Source organism: Beta vulgaris, chromosome 3 (genome assembly GCF_026745355.1).
Source record: "Beta vulgaris subsp. vulgaris cultivar EL10 chromosome 3, EL10.2, whole genome shotgun sequence".
NCBI classification, from domain to species: domain Eukaryota; kingdom Viridiplantae; phylum Streptophyta; class Magnoliopsida; order Caryophyllales; family Amaranthaceae; genus Beta; species Beta vulgaris.
Genome location: NC_079204.1, coordinates 33,610,571 through 33,630,249, shown reverse-complemented (window position 1 = coordinate 33,630,249; position 19,679 = coordinate 33,610,571). Strand labels below are relative to the sequence as shown.

The 19,679-nt window shown below is 38.1% G+C and overlaps 2 protein-coding genes across 2 annotated transcripts; one reads left to right on the top strand and one right to left on the bottom strand.

Moving 5' to 3' along the window:
* Positions 1-1,541: 1,541 nt before the first annotated feature.
* LOC125495608 (zinc finger BED domain-containing protein RICESLEEPER 2-like) lies at positions 1,542-2,906 on the bottom strand. The gene is made up of 2 exons (XM_048640376.1): positions 2,184-2,906; positions 1,542-2,096 (listed from the first exon to the last, which is right to left on the bottom strand). Exons 1-2 carry the CDS (start codon positions 2,904-2,906, stop codon positions 1,542-1,544), a joined length of 1,278 nt encoding a protein of 425 aa, XP_048496333.1.
* Positions 2,907-16,327: 13,421 nt separating this feature from the next.
* On the top strand, positions 16,328-16,780 carry LOC125495607 (uncharacterized). The gene has a single exon (XM_048640375.1). It carries the CDS (start codon positions 16,328-16,330, stop codon positions 16,778-16,780), a length of 453 nt encoding a protein of 150 aa, XP_048496332.1.
* The last annotated feature ends 2,899 nt before the right edge of the window (positions 16,781-19,679 follow it).

Here is a 19,679-nt window from a genome sequence, read left to right as displayed (position 1 = left end):
TGTTAACTGATTTTGGAGGAACTATGCTCTGATACCAATTGTTAGTCTTGGACGAACACTTAAGCAACTACAAGAGGGAGGGGGGGTGAATTGTAGTTGGAGAGATTTTCAAACTTTTTAAGGAAATAAAAGAATGATTGAATAAGAAAGAAATAATTGCATGAAATAAGAAAGAACTAGGAACACGAGATTTTTACAAGAAAAACTTCCTAGGCCCAATAGGAAGAAAAACCTTGACCACGAGGGATTTTGACTCAATTCTCTTTGATAACTTTTAGGCCAAAAGACTCTCTTTTGTACAACCTAAACTTGGACCAACTCTGTTCCTATAGGAACTGGTTCCCTGTCAGCCTGTTCCCCCTGAACAGTTGACTTCTCCCTTGACTTAACTCAAAGTCTTTTCTCTTTCTCTCTTCTCTTTCTCTTTCTCTTTTTCTCTCAAAATGATTACATACTTAGATTCACTCAACCCAATCTATAATACATCAATTTCTAAGAATAAGACAACCGAATGTACTTTCACTAAGAATATTACATAAAATTCTGAAAGTATATTTTATGAGATCATTACAGAACTCTATTTGTAGGGACCTCTCTTCTCGAGTTCTGCTCCACAATCTTCTCCAAGATCTTCTCCATTATCCCACATAGCTTCAGCCACTTCTCCACAATGTATCCATTGTGATAATTCCGTTGGCAGTTGGGCTTCCTTAAACGTAGCCACTTCTCCACGTTCGCACGCCTTATAAATAGATTAGTTGTTGTGGTTCCTAAAATGTAGGAACTACCTCAACAATATATTATTAAGCGCATACTTTGGTTAGTGATTGGCGTCTCCTAGATTGTAGGAGAATCAAAGATGTTGCACACACTAACTAAACAAAATATTATGAAACCTTAATATATTAAATTTGTTACATCCATAATATTAACCGAATATCACAAATAAGTTATAAACAACTTAATCTTGATTAAAACCCTAATCAATTCTTCATAAGTTATTTAACATATTATTTGTGAAATCTAAAGATAATTAAAGTAATTAAAATTAAAAGAATAAATCTAACAAAATAAAATAAACAAAATAAGAAAAATAAATCTAAGACATATAAAATTACTTCTAACATAATAAACTAAAAATCGGACTTAATAAACTAAAATCACGTAAACTTTAATTATATGTCATTATCAAAATAGTGAAATAACAATAACAACAACAACATACCAACAGCAGCATACAACAGCACCATACAACAGCAGTATAACAACAGCAAGTGTTCAAGTTCGAAAGTGTCCAAGCTCAGTCAATAACAATGGGAGAAGGTGCTAAACTAATCTTCAAGATATCTAAAGAAAGCAATAAGGATTGTAAATAAATAGTGAGAAGAAAAAACAAGTAACCATCAACTGAACAAAGTTAAAAGGGGGCAAAAATCACATACCACTCTCTAGTTTTTCAATCTCCTCCATTTTCTCTTCAACATCAACGGGGGAGGTTCGAAGCCAATCTTGACCACAAATGAGTTCCACTATTTTAGGAGTTAATGAACTCCCAAATGGTCAAGAGCTCGACCTTCGGTGCTAAAAGCACTCTCAGATGCGACGGTCGAAACAGGAATAGCCAAAACATCATGAGCTATGAGTGAAAGAGTAGGAAATCGTAATGTATTGGTTTTACAACGTTCCAATATATCAAAATCATCGACATCTTCTACAGTTTCCTCATCTAAATACTTTTCTATCTCTGATTTGGAATCCCCGTCCTCTTTGGTGGCTTTAAGTTTCTTATATCGAGCCCTTATAATTGCCTTGTTCTCTTTACTTGTTTCAACACCTACCCCAATAAAATAGGGAACCCCGGTTTGAGTACAAGTTGGTCGATTGGCTCCTAGTGAGTCCCTATGGCTATACTCATAAAAGATGTCCCTAAAAGCCTTTTTCACTCGAGTGCAAACAACTAAAGCTACGTCAGTTTCATACATTTGATAGATCCCATACTCCACACACTCCCATTCCCATTTATATCGTGGATCAAGTACAGCAGACAAAAATAGCATCACATCAAATTTTGTAGGATCACCCCAATACTTATCACACTTTTATTTCATTTTAAGAGCCATACTTTTAAAATCTTCATTGGAGCTGTCACACCATTGTTTCAATAGACAATCAACATCTGTTACCTCATGAAAATAAGTGTCAGAAGTAACATACAATGAACCTGAGACACGCAAAGTCAAACTATAGAAAGCCTCCAATAATATTATCAAGTTCTTCACATGATCCCAGTCCTCAAATACAGGCTTCCCTAACCCATTCCCATAACCGTTGACATCCCAAAGATCATCATGATAATGATTGTCTTCACCATCAAATCTTTCAAAGGAATTTATAAATTTTATCGCTGTGTTCAACATCAAGTAAGTTGAGTTCCATCGAGTTGGAACATCAAAATACAACATGCTTTGAGTTGAAATTTTCTCTACAACAGCACATCTTTTGAACTTCTCAACTCTATTGGAGGATGACCTAACAAATCTTACAGCATTTTGAACTCTATGAAGTGAATCGCTAACTAGTTTCACACCATCAGTGACAACTAGGTTCATGATATGAGCAATACATCTTACATGCAAAAACTCTCCTTTCACAACACTTGTCCTCCAATTGTTGAGTCTTTTTTTCGGATAAACAATAGCGGTATCATTTGAACTTGCATTATCTGCCGTAACAGTCATAACATTCTCAATACCCCAAGCAAGCAAGCATTTCTCAATGTCCTTTCCAATAGCTTCACCTTTATGACTTGATATGAAAAAAATCAATATTCTCTTGTTTAGTTTCCAATCATTATCGATAAATGAGCGGTAAGACACATATAAATAATCTTTTGTATCGATGTCCATGTGTCTGTTGCGAGGCATACTTTTCTACAATTAGTCTTTAAAAAGGTGTGCAATTTCACTCTTTCTTCCATAAATATCTCATAACGATCTCTAGCAACAGTAATTGGAGAAGGGATGTGAAATTTATTAGTCATCAGTGAGAAAAAGTGTCTAAATCCTTGCCGTTCGACTAACCTAAATGGAAGCTCATCTATTATGACCATGAATGATAAACCTTTCCTACACTTGTCTTAATTTAAAATAAAAATTTCACACTACCCTCCTGCTCCCCATCTTCATTTACAAAAGACTGAAAGGTTTGTTGAGTTTGATTAGGCTCTGGTTGTTTGCATTTATTCAAGGGAAATTTTGAGCATTTATACAAGTGTTTTCTATAAGTGCTAGTGCCATTTACTCTAGGAGCACACTTGTATGGCGTACCACAGTAGTTACACTTACACCTTCCCTGACCTTTTGCAATGAATTTGGTGAATCGATCCCATATATTTAATCGTTCTTTAGTGGACTTCCTCTTTTGTGCAGTTTTTTGTTGTCTCCCTTTCTACTTTATCAATAAATCCTTCTATCTCCTCATTTTCATATCCATCAAGGGAAGTTCCAACTATTTTTGGGGTATCCTCTGAAGTAGTGTCCATCTAAAATTTTCATAGTACAAGTTTACACAAGTTAGATTATTAAACAAATTAATGCCACGACAATTTGAAGAAAATAAATTGAAGGGTAATAGAAAATAAAATACTAGATAACTTACATTGCAAGACCCATTACTTGACTCCGTTGTGGAAGACAAAGGACGACTTGAAATCTAGCATAAACTGAAATATTAGAAAAAAAAGGGAAAAAGAAGATGGTTATGAGTAGGATGCAATTAACACATTTAACACCAAGAATCATATATTCATAATTCAAGGAATTGATAAAATAAATTAAGATAACCAATCAAGAGTGAAAAATCGATGCAATTAACACATTTAACAGCAAGAATAATAAATTCATAATTCAAGGAATTGATAAAATAAATTAAGATAAACAATCAAGAATGAAAAAATAAACATCATAATTCAAGGAAGTGAGAAAGGAGGAGAGAGATGACCTGAGCAGTCTGCAAGTTCGAAAAACCCTAGAGCAATCTGCAGTTGTAGCCTCGCAGAGTCACGTGATGCAGGGGATTAAAGCTTCTTGGGACAGATGAGAATGTGGGGAGATCTCACTATCTTAGAGCAACAGATGTGTATTCACGAGATTTGGAAGAGGATTAGAGGAGCAAATAAGCAATAGTGAGTAGATGAGAATGAGCAGCAGAATGTATATGATTGCGAACTTGCAATTTGCGAAGAGCCAAAGAGGCAAAACCATTAACCTAACCTAATAGCGTATAGTATTGTCAAGTGTCAACAAGTGTATTTTTTAAAAAAAATCAAAAATAGATAAAATAAATATTAAAAAATTATATAATAAAAAACTACGGTTTACGTTGCGGTTTCGGTTTACAAAAACTCAAAACTCAACCCAAACAGCAAATCGCGGTTTGCTTGAAATCGTAGCCCAAATCGCAATTTTGAAACCGCAAACCAACCCAAACCGCAAAAAAAAACGGTTTGGTGCGGTCCATACCTCACTCTGAATAGCCCTACTTATCTCTCCCTTTTATTATTGTTGTTCTTGTGGGTCTTCTATAAAAACCCTCCTTTTCTTTCAATACCACGTGGTATTTTTGTAGCCCAACAAGAAACAATGGGTTTCTTCTTTTGATCTCCACTACTCACTCTTTCTTTCTTTTTTTCTTTATGAATACTTGGGCCTTTTTGTCCTTTTTGCTTTGTTGTTAGTGTGTACGTATTGGGGTTGGAAGCTTGTTGGTGAGTACAAGTGATACATGTGGGTCATTAATATTCAACTCAATACAATTGCATCAATATGGGTTGCTTCTCGATAATGTAATTTTGACCCAGTAAACAGATGAATTAGCTCTTGCTTTCTTCTAAGTAGTTGTAGTTCTCGATCTCAGCTTTTCGTAGCCACTTGAATTGTCTCGTTTTGACTCTGTATGAGTGAGATATAACAAAAATACAATATCATCCCTGCTGAATTAGTATTACTCGAATTTAGGGCATCTTTCCAAACGTTATTCAAATACGTTATCACTAAATAATTAATATAGACCCAAATTCATCTTTTAAACACAAAAAACAATTATCAAGTGATGAAATCAAAATATCCTAGAAGTATAATTTTTAACCTACATAACTCAACATACGACATTAAAAGTATTATATTAAATGGTAAAAATATGTACAAATAGACACTTCTCAAATTGCCCACACTTAGCTTTTGGTCGTCCTTGATCAAAATACCACTAAGAGTAAACTAAATGCAAGATGTAATTCACCACCTCAAATTTCTTTAGACGAAATAACTAAATTAGATAAGTAGAAACTTCATGGACAAATAATTTTATCTGCAACTGGAAAATAGCTAGCATGCCTTTAACCTTGTGAATACATGAAATTCAATAGATTGACCCTTATAGGTATAAATTTAAACACTCTACTCTCATGTGCTTAGGGTCAAATAATATTCCCTCAAACATGTAACCAAGTTGACTCAAAATAAAGTAATTTTCTTCAAACTTGACTATCGTCTCAATTCTCCACTTTAAGAGCGACAAGACGCATAAAGATTAAAAGTGCTTGTAAAGGGTTGTAATATGGCTACGATTAAAGGGTAGGGATAATATTTAGAAATGTGGAGTTAAAAGAAGCCAAGCTAAAGGGAGCAGAAAAAAATATACATGACTTGTGATGTTTCAGTCACAACAAACTCCATTTATATGATAAACATCAAACTCCAACTCTTTTTTTATTTCATATTATTCACCATATCCTGGACAAGTAATGCAATTTCAACACTTATGTGGATATTTTATAGCATTTTCACCTTTCTATGATTTTCAAACTTTTTTTTTTCAATAATAATTTTCTCAATTTCATCACCCTTGTTTTTTTTTTTCTGTTGTCTTTCCATATTTCTCCATTATAAAGCAAACTTACAATACAAACTCAATATAATAACTCCCCTTAGCCAAGCTTGGGTATAATATGTAGGAGGCTGCATGTTTGTAATGTATGGTTAGCAACTAAACATGGATTTTTAAGAAGGGCAAAACAAAGGGAAATATTATATGAAATAAAATATATGAGGCTAAAAAATGATAAGAACGCCTAAATAATTTCTTCATAGCATTTGTCACAAAAGTCTCAAAGAGCACTGAGTCAAGCTTAAGAGCCACACTTCATTGAGGAACTATCACACAAGAAAAAAAAAAAGTAAAGACTGATTCAGATGTGTCAGTCTAATAGGCTCAAAAACTCACATTTTTTTATCTATCTATCTAGCCAACTTATTTAAGAGAACCAAGATAGTTTTTCCAATTATACTATGAATTTCTAAAGTTCAACCATTCTTTTCCAATTATAAAGACATTACCCAAAATCTTTTATTTCGAAAACATATTAGTTTCAAAAACAAGTTAGATTAGAGTTTCTTATCAACTTACTAATAGCCATTTTGTTAGGATTATTTTGGGGTCAATTGATTTATCTTATTTTAGGTAATATTCTTGAGAGATATTCTCTCCTTATTTTTAGACCTAAAGTGATTGTAATCTGCAAAAGATAACTTTGTACTATATATTCATGATTAATGAAAGGATGCTGGGCAAGCTTTAAGCCCTTGATCAATCTTACATGGTATCAGTCGCTCAGGAAACTTAAAAACCTTTAACAATAGCTGGCGATCAAAAATCCGCCACCGCCACCACCCCCACCACGCATAGACACCACTTCCCCATATTACCTTGGTCCTCACGACCGTCCAGGTGATTTTATCACTCCGACTCGCCTTCGCGGCGAAAATTACGATGAATGGGCTAACGATATACAAACCGCGTTGGAGGCTCGACGAAAATTCGTCTTCCTAAACGGCTCAATCTCTTCTCCTTCTACTTCTTGTACGAAAGATGATTGGAATACATTACATGCCATGTTAATTTCGTGGCTCATGAACACCATTGACCCAGAAATCAAGGCTACTCTGTCCAAATACCCAGACGCTAAACGCCTGTGGGATACCCTTAAATCTCAGTTTGCCATTGTTAATGGCCCCCGTATTCAACAACTCAAATCGTCCATCACCCGTTGTGAACAACCGAAACTCATGTCAGTTGCCACATATTTTGGCAAATTAACATCTTTGTGGGAAGAATTGAACAATTACGAGCCTTTAATTACATGCTCCTGTTGCAGCACTTGTACAACAGGGGTGGAGCATGAAAAACGCCGTGAAAATACGCGACTCCATCAATTTCTAATGTGCTTGTATACTGAATATTTTGCTCAGGTTCGTGCCAACATTTTATCTCATGATCCTCTGCCTTCTCTCGACCGTGCCTACCAGTTGGTGGTACAAGATGAAAGGGTTCGTCTAGCCAAGTCCTTGCCGGACGACAAACCACCAGAAGCCATGGGTTTCGCTGTACGGACGCCACCAGGGGGGACCAAGTCCGACTCTTCTGCTGACCAACGAGATAAGCAGGACAAGTCTCATCTCACTTGTTCGCATTGCAAGAAATCCGGGCATCTCGTGTCTGGTTGTTTTGAGTTAATTGGCTACCCTGAGTGGTGGCACAATCAATCTAAGGTTCAAGGAGGAGCATCCCGTGGGAAACCACCACCACCCGCTGGAAGAGGCCGCGGCTTTGTCCGGGCCAACGCAGCAGCTACGGGCAGCAGCACTGCCTCTTCTCCCTCTTTAGTTGGGCAATCATCTCAGTCCAATTCGCAAGTCTTCTCTGCCGAGCAATGGAAGGTCTTGGCTGGCTTCATTGGTAACACTAGAATTCCTGACGATCGATTAACGGGTGCGTTTGATAGTCACATGTGGATAATAGATACTGGTGCTTCAAGGCACGTTAGTTGTATAGATTCATGGCTTAATGATGTTCACAAGGTTTCATGTCCTGTGGGTCTTCCTAATGGGAAGACTGTGACAGCAACAAAAGAGGGCTTGGTTTATTTATCGAGCAAAATAACCCTTAATAACGTGCTTTTTGTTCCGAAATTACACTGCAATTTAATTTCTGTATCGCAATTAATTGATCATTTACAATGTACTGTACAATTCACTTCTAATTCTGGTGCTATACAGGACCGGTCGAGGGAGATGATTGGAACGAGTGTTAGACGAGATGGACTTTTCTACTTTCAAGGAGCCAAACCGAAGCAACAGATTTCCGTACATGCAGTTTCTTCTACATTGGAGTTGTGGCACAAGAGAATGGGTCATCCGTCTGAAAAAGTAGTGAAGCTTCTTCCTCCTGTTAGTAGCTGTAAGGGTAGTTTAAATAAAGCATGTGAAATCTGTTTTCGTGCTAAACACCCAAGGGATAAATTTTCTTTAAGTGAGAATAAAGCTTCTAGGATTTTTGAAAAAATTCATTGTGATCTTTGGGGTCCTTATAGACATCCATCTTCTTGTGGTGCCCGATATTTTCTCACTATTGTTGATGATTTTTTTAGAGCTGTTTGGCTTTATTTGATGATTGATAAAACTGAGGTATTCCGTATGTTTATGACTTTTGTTGCTATGATTGATAGACAATTTTCACAGAGTATTAAGGTGGTTCAAAGTGATAATAGTACTGAGTTTAAGTGTTTGCTTGATTATTTTAATGCTACTGGAATTTTGTTTCAAACCTCTTGTGTTGGGACGCCACAACAAAATGGGAGGGTTGAGCGAAAACATAAACACATATTAAATCTCGAGAGAGCGTTAAGATTTCAAGCAAACTTGCCAATATATTTCTGGGGGGAAAGTGTTTTAGCCGCTGCTCATTTAATAAACCGTACCCCTTCACCTCTTCTCCAAAATAAAAGTCCTTACGAAATAGTCTTTAATACTCCACCTTCTTACAACACAATCCGAACCTTTGGTTGCCACTGTTTTGCCCACGATCAAAAATCAAAAGGAGACAAATTTGCAAGCAGAAGTCGTAAGTGTGTTTTCATGGGATACCCATTTGGTCAAAAGGGATGGAAACTTTTCGATTTGGATTCTAAGGTTTTTTTTGTGTCGCGTGATGTAAAATGTTTTGAAGAAGAGTTCCCTTCTCTTGATCCTGTTGCATCAAATATTACCCCAGAAAAAATTGTGCCCATGTTCGATGACATTCACTATGACTTTGCTAAATGTGAAAATGATTTGTGTGGTGTTCGTGAAAATATAGTGGTACAAGAATTGTCCAAACCAGCTGATAATATTCCTTTTGAGGGGGGGATTCCTTGCCAAACACAAACCCAAACATGTGAGCTGCCCAATCCTAATACCGCTAATACCGCTGGACCACACGAGGCCCAGTCCACACCCACTGATTTGGCCGCTGGTTTCCCAGCGCCAGATGGGCTGGATGAGGTCCAGCATATCTCTCCCACGCATCTTTCTTCTGCAGCCCCATCTTCGTTAATTAATGATCCACCTCAGCAGCCTAGTGAGCCACAAAATGCTAATTTGGGTCGTGGCTTTCGGGAGAAAATTCCTAATGTTCGGCATCGTGATTATGCTACTCATACCCTCTTTACGAAAAGTTCATCTCTTCCATCTTCTAACACTTCGTCTCCTCAGCATCCCTCAGGTACTCCTTATCCTATAGCACATTACATTAATTGTAACGATTATTCTTTGCGATATCGGACTTTTATTGCAGCTATTATTTCGGGCAAAGAGCCACGTTCATTTAAGGAAGCCATGAAAGATGACGGTTGGAGAAAATCTATGCAAGATGAAATTCGGGCCTTAGAAAATAATGGTACTTGGACCATGGAAGATCTTCCTCCTGGCAAGCGTGCTCTTGGAACTCAATGGGTCTATCGTATCAAGTATAAGTCAGATGGGAGTGTGGAGCGGCTCAAATCCCGACTTGTTGTTTTTGGGAACCATCAAAAGGAAGGCATTGACTATAATGAGACTTTTGCTCATGTGCCTAAAATGGTCACTGTTCGTGCTTTCTTAGCAATTGCGGCATCCAAAAATTGGTAATTGCACCAAATGGACGTTCACAATGCCTTTTTACATGGTGACCTTAATGAGGAAGTATACATGAAACTTCCTCCAGGATTTAATTCTTCTCACACAAATAAGGTATGTCGCCTTCGAAAATCTCTTTATGGTTTAAAACAAGCTCCCAGATGTTGGTTTACCAAGCTCGTATCTGCCTTGAAAGAATATGGTTTTCTTCAGTCTTATTCGGATTATTCATTGTTTACTTATACTTGTGACTCGGTGCAAATCAATATACTTGTATATGTTGATGATTTGATCATATCTGGGAACGATTCCGTTGCTTTGAGGGCTTTTAAAACTTATCTCAGTGACTGTTTTCATATGAAAGATCTTGGTACGCTGAAATATTGTCTGGGCATAGAAGTTGCTCGTAGTCCTTCGGGTCTGTTTCTTTGTCAAAGAAAGTATACTCTCGATATCATCACTGAAACAGGTTTATTAGGGTCTAAACCAGTTGGCTTTCCGATTGAGCAAAATCATAAACTTGGTCAAGCATCGGGGGAATTACTTGCTGATCCTGAATCATATCGTAGACTTGTTGGCAGGTTGATTTATCTTGCAGTCACTCGGCCGGATTTGGCTTATTCTGTTCACATACTTTCTCAGTTCATGCATGAACCCAAGACAGAACATTGGGAAGCTGCCTTGCGGGTTGTACGGTACTTGAAAGGTACTCCCGGGCAAGGTATTTTGTTACGATCCGACAGTGAATTGACTCTTCAAGGGTGGTGCGATTCCGATTGGGCCGCGTGTCCTATTACACGTCGATCTTTGACCGGTTGGCTCGTCTTTTTGGGTCAATCTCCTATTTCATGGAAAACTAAAAAGCAGAATATAGTTTCTAGAAGTTCCGCAGAGGCAGAGTATCGATCAATGGCTGCCATCACTTGTGAGTTAAAATGGTTAAAAGGCTTGCTTCTGAGCTTGGGAGTGCATCATCCCAAGGCCATTGATTTATTTTGTGACAGTCAGTCAGCGTTACATATTGCCAGGAATCCTGTTTTTCATGAACGAACAAAACATATCGAAGTGGATTGTCACTTTATATGAGATGCAATTACTGATGGTCTCATAGCTCCCTCCTACATTCCCACTCATATGCAACTTGCTGACATCTTCACCAAAGCTCTCGGAAAATCCCAGTTTGATTATTTATTAAGCAAGTTGGGCATTATTACTTCCCATGCTCCCACTTGAAGGGGGGTGTTAGGATTATTTTGGGGTTAATTGATTTATCTTATTTTAGGTAATATTCTTGAGAGATATTCTCTCCTTATTTTTAGACCTAAATTGATTGTAATCTGCAAAAGATAACTTTGTACTATATATTCATGATTAATGAAAGGATGCTGGGCAAGCTTTAAGCCCTTGATCAATCTTACACATTTCTTAAGAAGGTAATAGGTAAAATCTTAAATAATCCAAACAAATCTTAAACTAATGCAAACAAGAGCACATTACATTCTTTTTTGGGAGGTTGTTTCATATAGATGTCTTCAAGTAAAAATCCATTTAAAAATGCAAATTTTACGTTCATTTGGTACAACTTGAATCCCATGAATGCAATAAATGCAATTAATATTCTTATTGCTTCTATTCTTGATCAGGAAGTAAATACAAGCATTGAGGACAAAGCACTGATACTAAGTCGTCAAGAAGTGCGTGGCATAAAGGATTTAACAATCCATGGATTAGGGTTGGCGCAGGGACATTGTTACATAGCTAGGGTATAGATAGTTTTAATGTTTTACAAGATAAACATGATTTTCATGTTATCTTTAGGCGCATGAGTAATAATAATTAGGAAAAATTGACAAAAATAAGCCAACCTTTACCCGGTCTTCCACATTTAAGCCAACCATTTGATAATCCAGAGTTAATACAACCTTTATATCATTTAAACCAATATTAGGACAGGGGACTCTTGTTACCTGCTAACACAGGTTGTAGCAGGTTTATTGTAATTATTTTTTTTTTCCTTTTTTTTTCCTATGATTAATTAACACCACTAACCCAACCTCACCACTTACCACCATTAACCCAACCCTACCACCAACCACCGCCAACCATATAACCTAGCTCCACCACCACTAACCTATCCCCACCACCATTGAACCTGACCCCACTACCACCAACCCAGTCGCACCACTACTATTAGCCCAACCCCACCATCACCACCACATACCCAGCCCCCACCAGCACCAAACCCAGCCCCACCACCCTGTCAATTCAGTCCCACCACCATTGTCAACCATCCCAAAACCACCCTAAACCTTAAAACCCCCAGCCGGAAACCATCCAAACCCCAGCCCAAAACCCCCAAAATCCAACACAAACCCAAATCTGAAATCCACCATAACCACCCAAACCCCTAGCCCGAAACCACCATTTTCCACCCACTGCACCAAGTCGAAATTACAAAGGAGAAGTCAGTGATGGTGGTGGTTGTAGTAGAAGAGAGAGAATAAATTGATGGCAGTGATTGGTGGTGGTGTCGGTGAATGAAGTAGGAGGAGAAGAGACAAAGAAGGAGGAGACTAAGAAGTGGTGGTGATGTCGAATGATCAAGTGGGAGGAGGAGAGAGAGAGGGGGAGGAGATTAGAAGAAAGAGGGAGAAGATTAATCAAAGAAATAAGGAAAAAAATCAAAATATTTTTCACCGCCGGTTACGAACAAGTCACAGGTAATCTGACCTAAATTTAGCTTAAATGATGCAAAGGTTGTATTATCTCTGGATTTTCAAAAGGTTGACTTAAATGTGGAAGACTGGGTAAAAGTTGGCTTATTTTTGTCAACTTTTCCTAATAATTAAAGTAGGATAAGTTTTGTTTTACTAGTAGATAAACATAGCTAGTTCTAGTTGGATTTGGATTAGCATAAGTTGTACCCTATATAAGGGACACATTATTATCAATAATAAGTAGATTAATATTAGTTTTCAATACAATTATTCACACGACATTGTGAGTTTATGCAATCCTTGAGTGTTGTAGTTTCAATACTCATCTCTCTAGTTTATGTTTTGTGATTGAGTGTTCTCATAAAACCATAAACACTTTTAGCCTTAAGTTGTCGAGTATTCCAACTTAACCTAAATCATACGAAATTTCTAACTTGTGAGTGTTCCAAGTTACCGATTTCACCTATCCCTAACTTAGTCCTTATGTAATCAGATTAAGTTATATATCAAGTGGTATCAAGAGCTCTAGGCTTGTGCGACAATCATGGGAGTCAACGACACAAATAATCAAATTATTCAACAGGATCCATTGATTTAAGCCTTAGCGCAACAAACAGCAGCACTACAGGAAATGGTCACACAGCTGACCCTCAAGGTTATCAACCACGAATCCAGGAATAACAAGAACGACAAAGCAGATGATGATCGTGGGCTCAAATTCGAAGTAAGTGATTATGATGGCCAAGGTGAACCCGAAATCTATCTTGATTGGTAATTGGCATTAGAAAGATTCTTCGAGTACAAGGGGACCAGCGACGAAAAACAATTCAAGATTGCAGTGGCCAAATTAACAAAATACGCAGCCATATGGTACGCAAACTTAAAGAAACAATGCAGTAGGGAAGGCAAGAAAAAGATCGAAACTTGGGAGAAACTAAAGAAAGTATTAAGGCAAAGGTTCATCCCTAATAATTATCAGCAATCTTTATATGTGAAACTAGCAACGTTGAAGCAGGGCACGAGGACCATTGCGCAATACGTGGAGGAATTCGAGAAACTGACGATCATGTGTGATATTGAAGAGAAAGAGGAGCAAACTGTGGCTCGATTCCTAGGTGGATTAAATTACGAAATCCGTGACAAGGTAGAACTTCAACGAACTCTATCTTTTCACGAACTATGTAAGCTCGCAATGATGGTAGAATCACAGGGAAAAAGGACACCAAACAAGGACTTTTCGAAGACCTTTTCTACACCATCGAAGCAAACACCACTACCCATGGCCTCAGGCGCGAGCAAGAACGATGACAAGACGCCTTCCAGCATGGAGAAAGATAAAGGGAAGAAAGAAGCCACCTTGGATGATGGCACGCCCAAGATACAGTGCTTTAAATGCAAGGGTTATGGCCACTACAAAAGATAGTGCCCAACTTCTCGGGTTTTGTCATTAAGGGATGTACGCGAGATAGAAAATTTTCAGAACGATCGCAAGAGTGAAGTAGACAGTGACCAAGAATGTAGGGCTAAGAGCAGTGACGAGGAAGAGGAGGAACAAAACAACTTGGTCTTAAGAAGGGTGTTACATTCGAAATCTGTGGATGAGATGCAACGAGAAAATATTTTCCACACTCGATGCAAGGTGAATGATTCAACTTGTAAACTGATAGTCGATGGGGGGAGTTGCGCTAATGTAGTAGCTGCAGGTCTAGTTAATAAACTACAATTATCAACGACACGACACCCTAAACCCTACAAACTTAAGTGGCTGGATGAGGATAACGAAGTTTCGGTGAGGAAACAGACATTAATCAACTTTGCAATTGGTAAATACCGAGACGAGGTTTTATGTGACATCGTACCTATGGACGCTTGTGATATATTGCTTGGCAAACCTTGGCAATTTGACAGGAAGACCATTCATGATGGAGAGGCTAACACCTACAAGGTCACACAAGATGGAAAGACTAGGATTTTGCTAACACCTATGGACGCTTGTGATATATTGCTTGGCAAACCTTGGCAATTTGACAGGAAGACCATTCATGATGGAGAGGCTAACACCTACAAGGTCACACAAGATGGAAAGACTAGGATTTTGCTTCCATTAAACCCCAGTGACATCAAGGCCACGGAAAGGAGTACCCCTAAGGAAGGTAAACAAGTGATGTATGTTAATAGGAAACAATTTGAGAAGGAATTCCATCATCATCAGCTGGCATATGTTCTCGTGGCTAAGGAAATAAAGCCGTTTACTGACGTTGAGAATCGCAAGTTAAAGTAATTATTGCACGAGTTTGAGGATGTTTTCCCCGACGATTTACCTCAGGGATTACCACCAGTCAGGGGGATTGAACATCAAATTGATTTGATACCTGGAGCACCAATACCCAACAAGCCCCCATACAGATGCAATCCTGAAGAGACAAAGGAGATGCAGACACAGATTGATGAATTAATGGAGAGAGGTTACGTTCGGGAAAGTATGAGCCCGTGTGCAGTACCTACACTATTGGTACCAAAGAAAGACGGGACATGGCTCATGTGTATTGATAGCCAAGCCGTCAACAATATCACTATCAAGTACAGGTTTCCTATCCCACGTTTGGATGACTTATTAGACGAACTCAGTGGTGCCAAACTAATTTCGAAAATTGATCTCCGAAGTGGATACCATCAGATTCGCATGAGAGAAGGTGATAAATGGAAGACCGCCTTCAAACAAAGCATGGCTTGTACGAGTGGTTGGTGATGCCGTTTGGATTGACGAAAGCCCCTAGTACCTTTATGAGATTGATGAACAAAGTATTTCGTCCTTTCATTGGCAAGTTTGTGGTCGTTTACTTGGACGATATTTTGGTGTACAGTGGAGGCGAGGACGAACACCTAGGACATCTACGCCAAGTATTTGAGGCACTCCAGAAACAGAAACTTTATGCCAAGTTAGAGAAGTGTGATTTTATGCAGCATGAAATCAGATTCCTAGGCTACATTGTTACGCATGAGGGTATAAAGGTGGATCCAAAGAAGGTAGAGGCAATTGCTTCATGGCCAGTACCAACCACAGTTACACACGATCTTTTCATGGGTTGGCGTCGTTTTATAGGCGTTTCATAAAAAATTTCAGCACCATTATGAGTCCTATCACGGAGTGTACCAAGCACGGGAATTCATGTGGACGCAACAGGCACAAAAGGTTTTCGAATTGATGAAGGAGAAGATGTGCAATACTCCCATATTAGCATTGCCAGACTTCACGAAGCCTTTTGAAGTCGAATGTGACGCGAGTGGAACGGGGATTGGCGCGGTTCTGACGCAAGGAGGTAAGCCAATATCTTATTTCAGTGAAAAATTGAATAGTGGCAAGTTGAATTATTCGACGTACGACAAGGAGTTTTATGCCATGGTTCGTGCATTAGACCATTGGAGCCACTACCTCAAGCCTCAAGCTTTCGTTCTACATTCAGACCATGATTCATTGCGGCACATTAATAGTCAACAAAAATTAACGCAAGGCATGCAAAGTGGGTTAAATTCCTACAATCATTCAACTTCGTCGCAAAATACAAAGCAGGTAAGACTAACGTGGTTGCGGATGCACTTTCAAGGAAACATAACTTAATAGCCATGGTGGATTCGAGAGTTCTGGGTTTCGAAATTATAAAGGAATACTATGAAGGGGACTCGGATTTCAACACGATTTACAATGAATGGAAACCTGGTATTGCGAATCAGTTCAATCTAGTCGACGGATTTTTATACAAGGGCAACAAATTATGTATTCCTAAATGCGCCGTCCGAGAGCTATTAATTCGTGAAGCACATGGAGGAGGATTAGCAGGGCATTTTGGCATCAATAAAACTATTGATTTATTGCATGAACACTTCTATTGGCCAAAAATGCATGGTGATGTACGAGCCGTCTTAGCACGTTGTGGAACTTGTCAGCGTGCCAAGAGAACTTTTCACAAGGGTCTTTACACCCCACTTCCAGAGAACTCCCTTGGGAAGACGTCAGTATGGATTTTATTGTGGCTTTGCCTAGAATGCAAAGGGGTAAGGATTCGATCATGGTTGTAGTTGATCGTTTTTCAAAAATGGCACACTTTGTGGCCTGCCACAAGACCGAGGATGCAATGGGGTTAGCCAATCTTTATTTTAGAGAAATTGTTCGTTTGCATGGAGTTCCAAAAACTATTGTTTCTGATCGTGATAGTAAGTTTCTCAGTTACTTTTGGAAAGGTTTATGGAAATTGGTCGGCACCAAACTTTTGTTTAGTACGTCCCATCACCCTCAGACTGACGGGCAAATAGAGGTCACAAACCAGACAATTGGCTCTTTACTTCGAGGGCTGGTGAGCAAGACAGGTAAAGATTGGGATGTTAAGCTATGCCATGCCGAATTTGCTTATAACAGGACACCTACATACGCAACTCAGCATTCTCCCTTTGAGATCGTATATGGTGTTAACCCATATGTACCTATTGACTTAATCGAATTACCAAAAACCGAGTATGTCCATGATGATGCTAGGAAACATGCTCAGACTACGGTGAAGCTATAAACAAGTGAAGGAACGCATTGAAAAAGTGAACAGCATGTATAAACAGCACGCCAATAAGGGTAGGAAACCACGAGTATTCGCAAAGGGTGATTTGGTTTGGATTCATCTACGCAAAGAACGTTTTCCAAGTAAACGTAAATATAAGCTTATGCCCCGGGATGAAAGACCTTTTCGAGTTATAGATAGAATCGGAGACAATGCATATAAACTCGACATAGGAAATGAATATGGCATAGCTAGCACTTTCAACGTGGGGGATTTAAGTCCTTACTTGGATGACACGCAAATACAAGAATTGAGGTCAATTCCTTTTGAAGAAGGGGAGGATGATCAGGAAGTAAATACAAGCATTGAGGACAAAGAACTGATACTAAGTCATCAAGAAGTGCGTGGCATAAAGGATTTAACAATCCATGGATTAGGGTTAGCGCAGGGACATTGTTGCATAGCTAGCGTATAGATAGTTTTAATTTTTTACAAGATAAACATGTTGTTCATGTTATCTTTAGGCCCATGAGTAATAATAATTAAAGTAGGATAAGTTTTGTTTTACTAGTAGATAAACATAGCTAGTTCTAGTTGGATTAGCATAAGTTGTACCCTATATAAGGGACACATTATTATCAATAATAAGTAGATTAATATTAGTTTTCAATACAATTATTCACACGACATTGTGAGTTTATGCAATCCTTGAGTGTTATAGTTTCAATACTCATCTCTCTCGTTTATGTTTTGTGATTGAGTGTTCTCATAAAACCATAAACACTTTTAGACTTAAGTTGTCGAGTATTCCAACTTAACCTAAATCATACGAAATTTCTAACTTGTGAGTGTTCCAAGTTACCAATTTCACCTATCCCTAACTTAGTCCTTACGCAATCAAATTAAGTTATATATCAATTCTAGCAACATGAGCAACGGTTTTCTCAAAATCAATACCTTCTTGTTGATTGTATCCTTTGGCTACAAGTTTGACCTTGTTCCTTACCACTGTTCCATGCTCATCAACCTTGTTCCTGAAGACTCATTTCAGTCCAATGACTTTCTGGTTTTCTGGTTTGTTCTCCATGTGCCAGACCTTGTTCCTCTAGAACTCATTTATTTCCTCTTGCATGACATTAATCCAATCAGCCTCTTTAAGTGCTTCCATATGATCATTAGGTTCTGTCATATATAAGAAAGCATGAAAAGCACAAAAATTCTTTATTTAGGGTCTAGTTTGAATTCTCTTTTTAATATCGCTTATAATTAATTCTAAGGGATGAGAATTTAGGTGTTTCCAAGGTTTTGAATCAAATTTCCTTGTTGCTTCTTGAGTTTCTTGAGGTGGTTGATTTATGTGAGCTTCTTCAGGTTTAGGAATTACTAGATTTTCTTGATCTCCTCCTGTTGCTTGTTCCTTGGGTGGATCAGACACTGAGTTTACTTGATCAGGAAATAGATTCCTTGTAGGGGTTAGTTCCTCGTCATAATGATTAGACTCTTATGGATGAGTTAATCCAATTTCAAAGTCATCGTCATGACTCTGTTCCTGCAAGGAGTTAGTTTCATCAAATATAATATGGACACTTTCCTCAACACACATTATACACTTACTGTAAACACGACATTGAGGCATATCCTAGAAATATAGCCTCATCACTTCTAGCAGCAAACTTTCCTAAATTGTCCTTTTCATTATTATGTATAAAGCATTTACATCCAAAAAGTCGCAAGTAAGAAATATTTGGTTTTCTTCCTTTGAGCAGCTCATAAGGAGTCTTCAATGTAATTGGTCTTAGCATGACTCTATTGATAATGTAGCATGTTATTTTTACTCCTTCCGTCCAAAAATTCTTCAGAAGACTACTTGCAATTAACATTGTTCTTGTCATATCCTCTAGGATTCGGTTCTTCCTTTCTACTACACCATTTTGTTGTGGTATTCGTGGGGCTGAGAAGTTGTGATCTAGACCCTCATTGCTGTAAAATTAATCAAACTTGGAGTTTTCAAACTCCTTTACATGGTCAAATCTTAGATGATTTAATTTGTAACCCCTAGTTCGTTGAATCCTTTTAGAAAAGGTTAAGAGTTCATTAAATGTTTCATCTTTGCTATGAAGAAAGATAACCCAAGTATATCTTGAGTAATCATCTACAATTACCAATACATATCTCTAACCTGATCGACTTTGAATGTCTACAGGGCCACATAACTCCATATGAATTAGTTCTAATGGACTTGGTGTTCTTACTATTTTCTTTGATTTGAATGAGGAACTCAATTGCTTCCCGTTTGCACATGGATCACAAACACCATGGATCGTGACTTAATCGTTGGTAATCCAACTACTAAGTCTTTCCCATTTAGTTTGTTTAAGACTGCCATAAACCTAACGCTTGTGCCACGATAGGGGATCTTCTTCAAGCAC

Coding starts and splice junctions, on each gene's coding strand:
- LOC125495608 (XM_048640376.1), bottom strand. CDS start 2,906: ATGGACATCGATACAAAAGATTATTTATATGTGTCTTACCGCTCATTT. Junction 2,097..2,183: donor CTGACACTTATTTTCATGAG/GTAACAGATGTT, acceptor ATGAAATAAAAG/TGTGATAAGTATTGGGGTGA.
- LOC125495607 (XM_048640375.1), top strand. CDS start 16,328: ATGGTGGATTCGAGAGTTCTGGGTTTCGAAATTATAAAGGAATACTAT.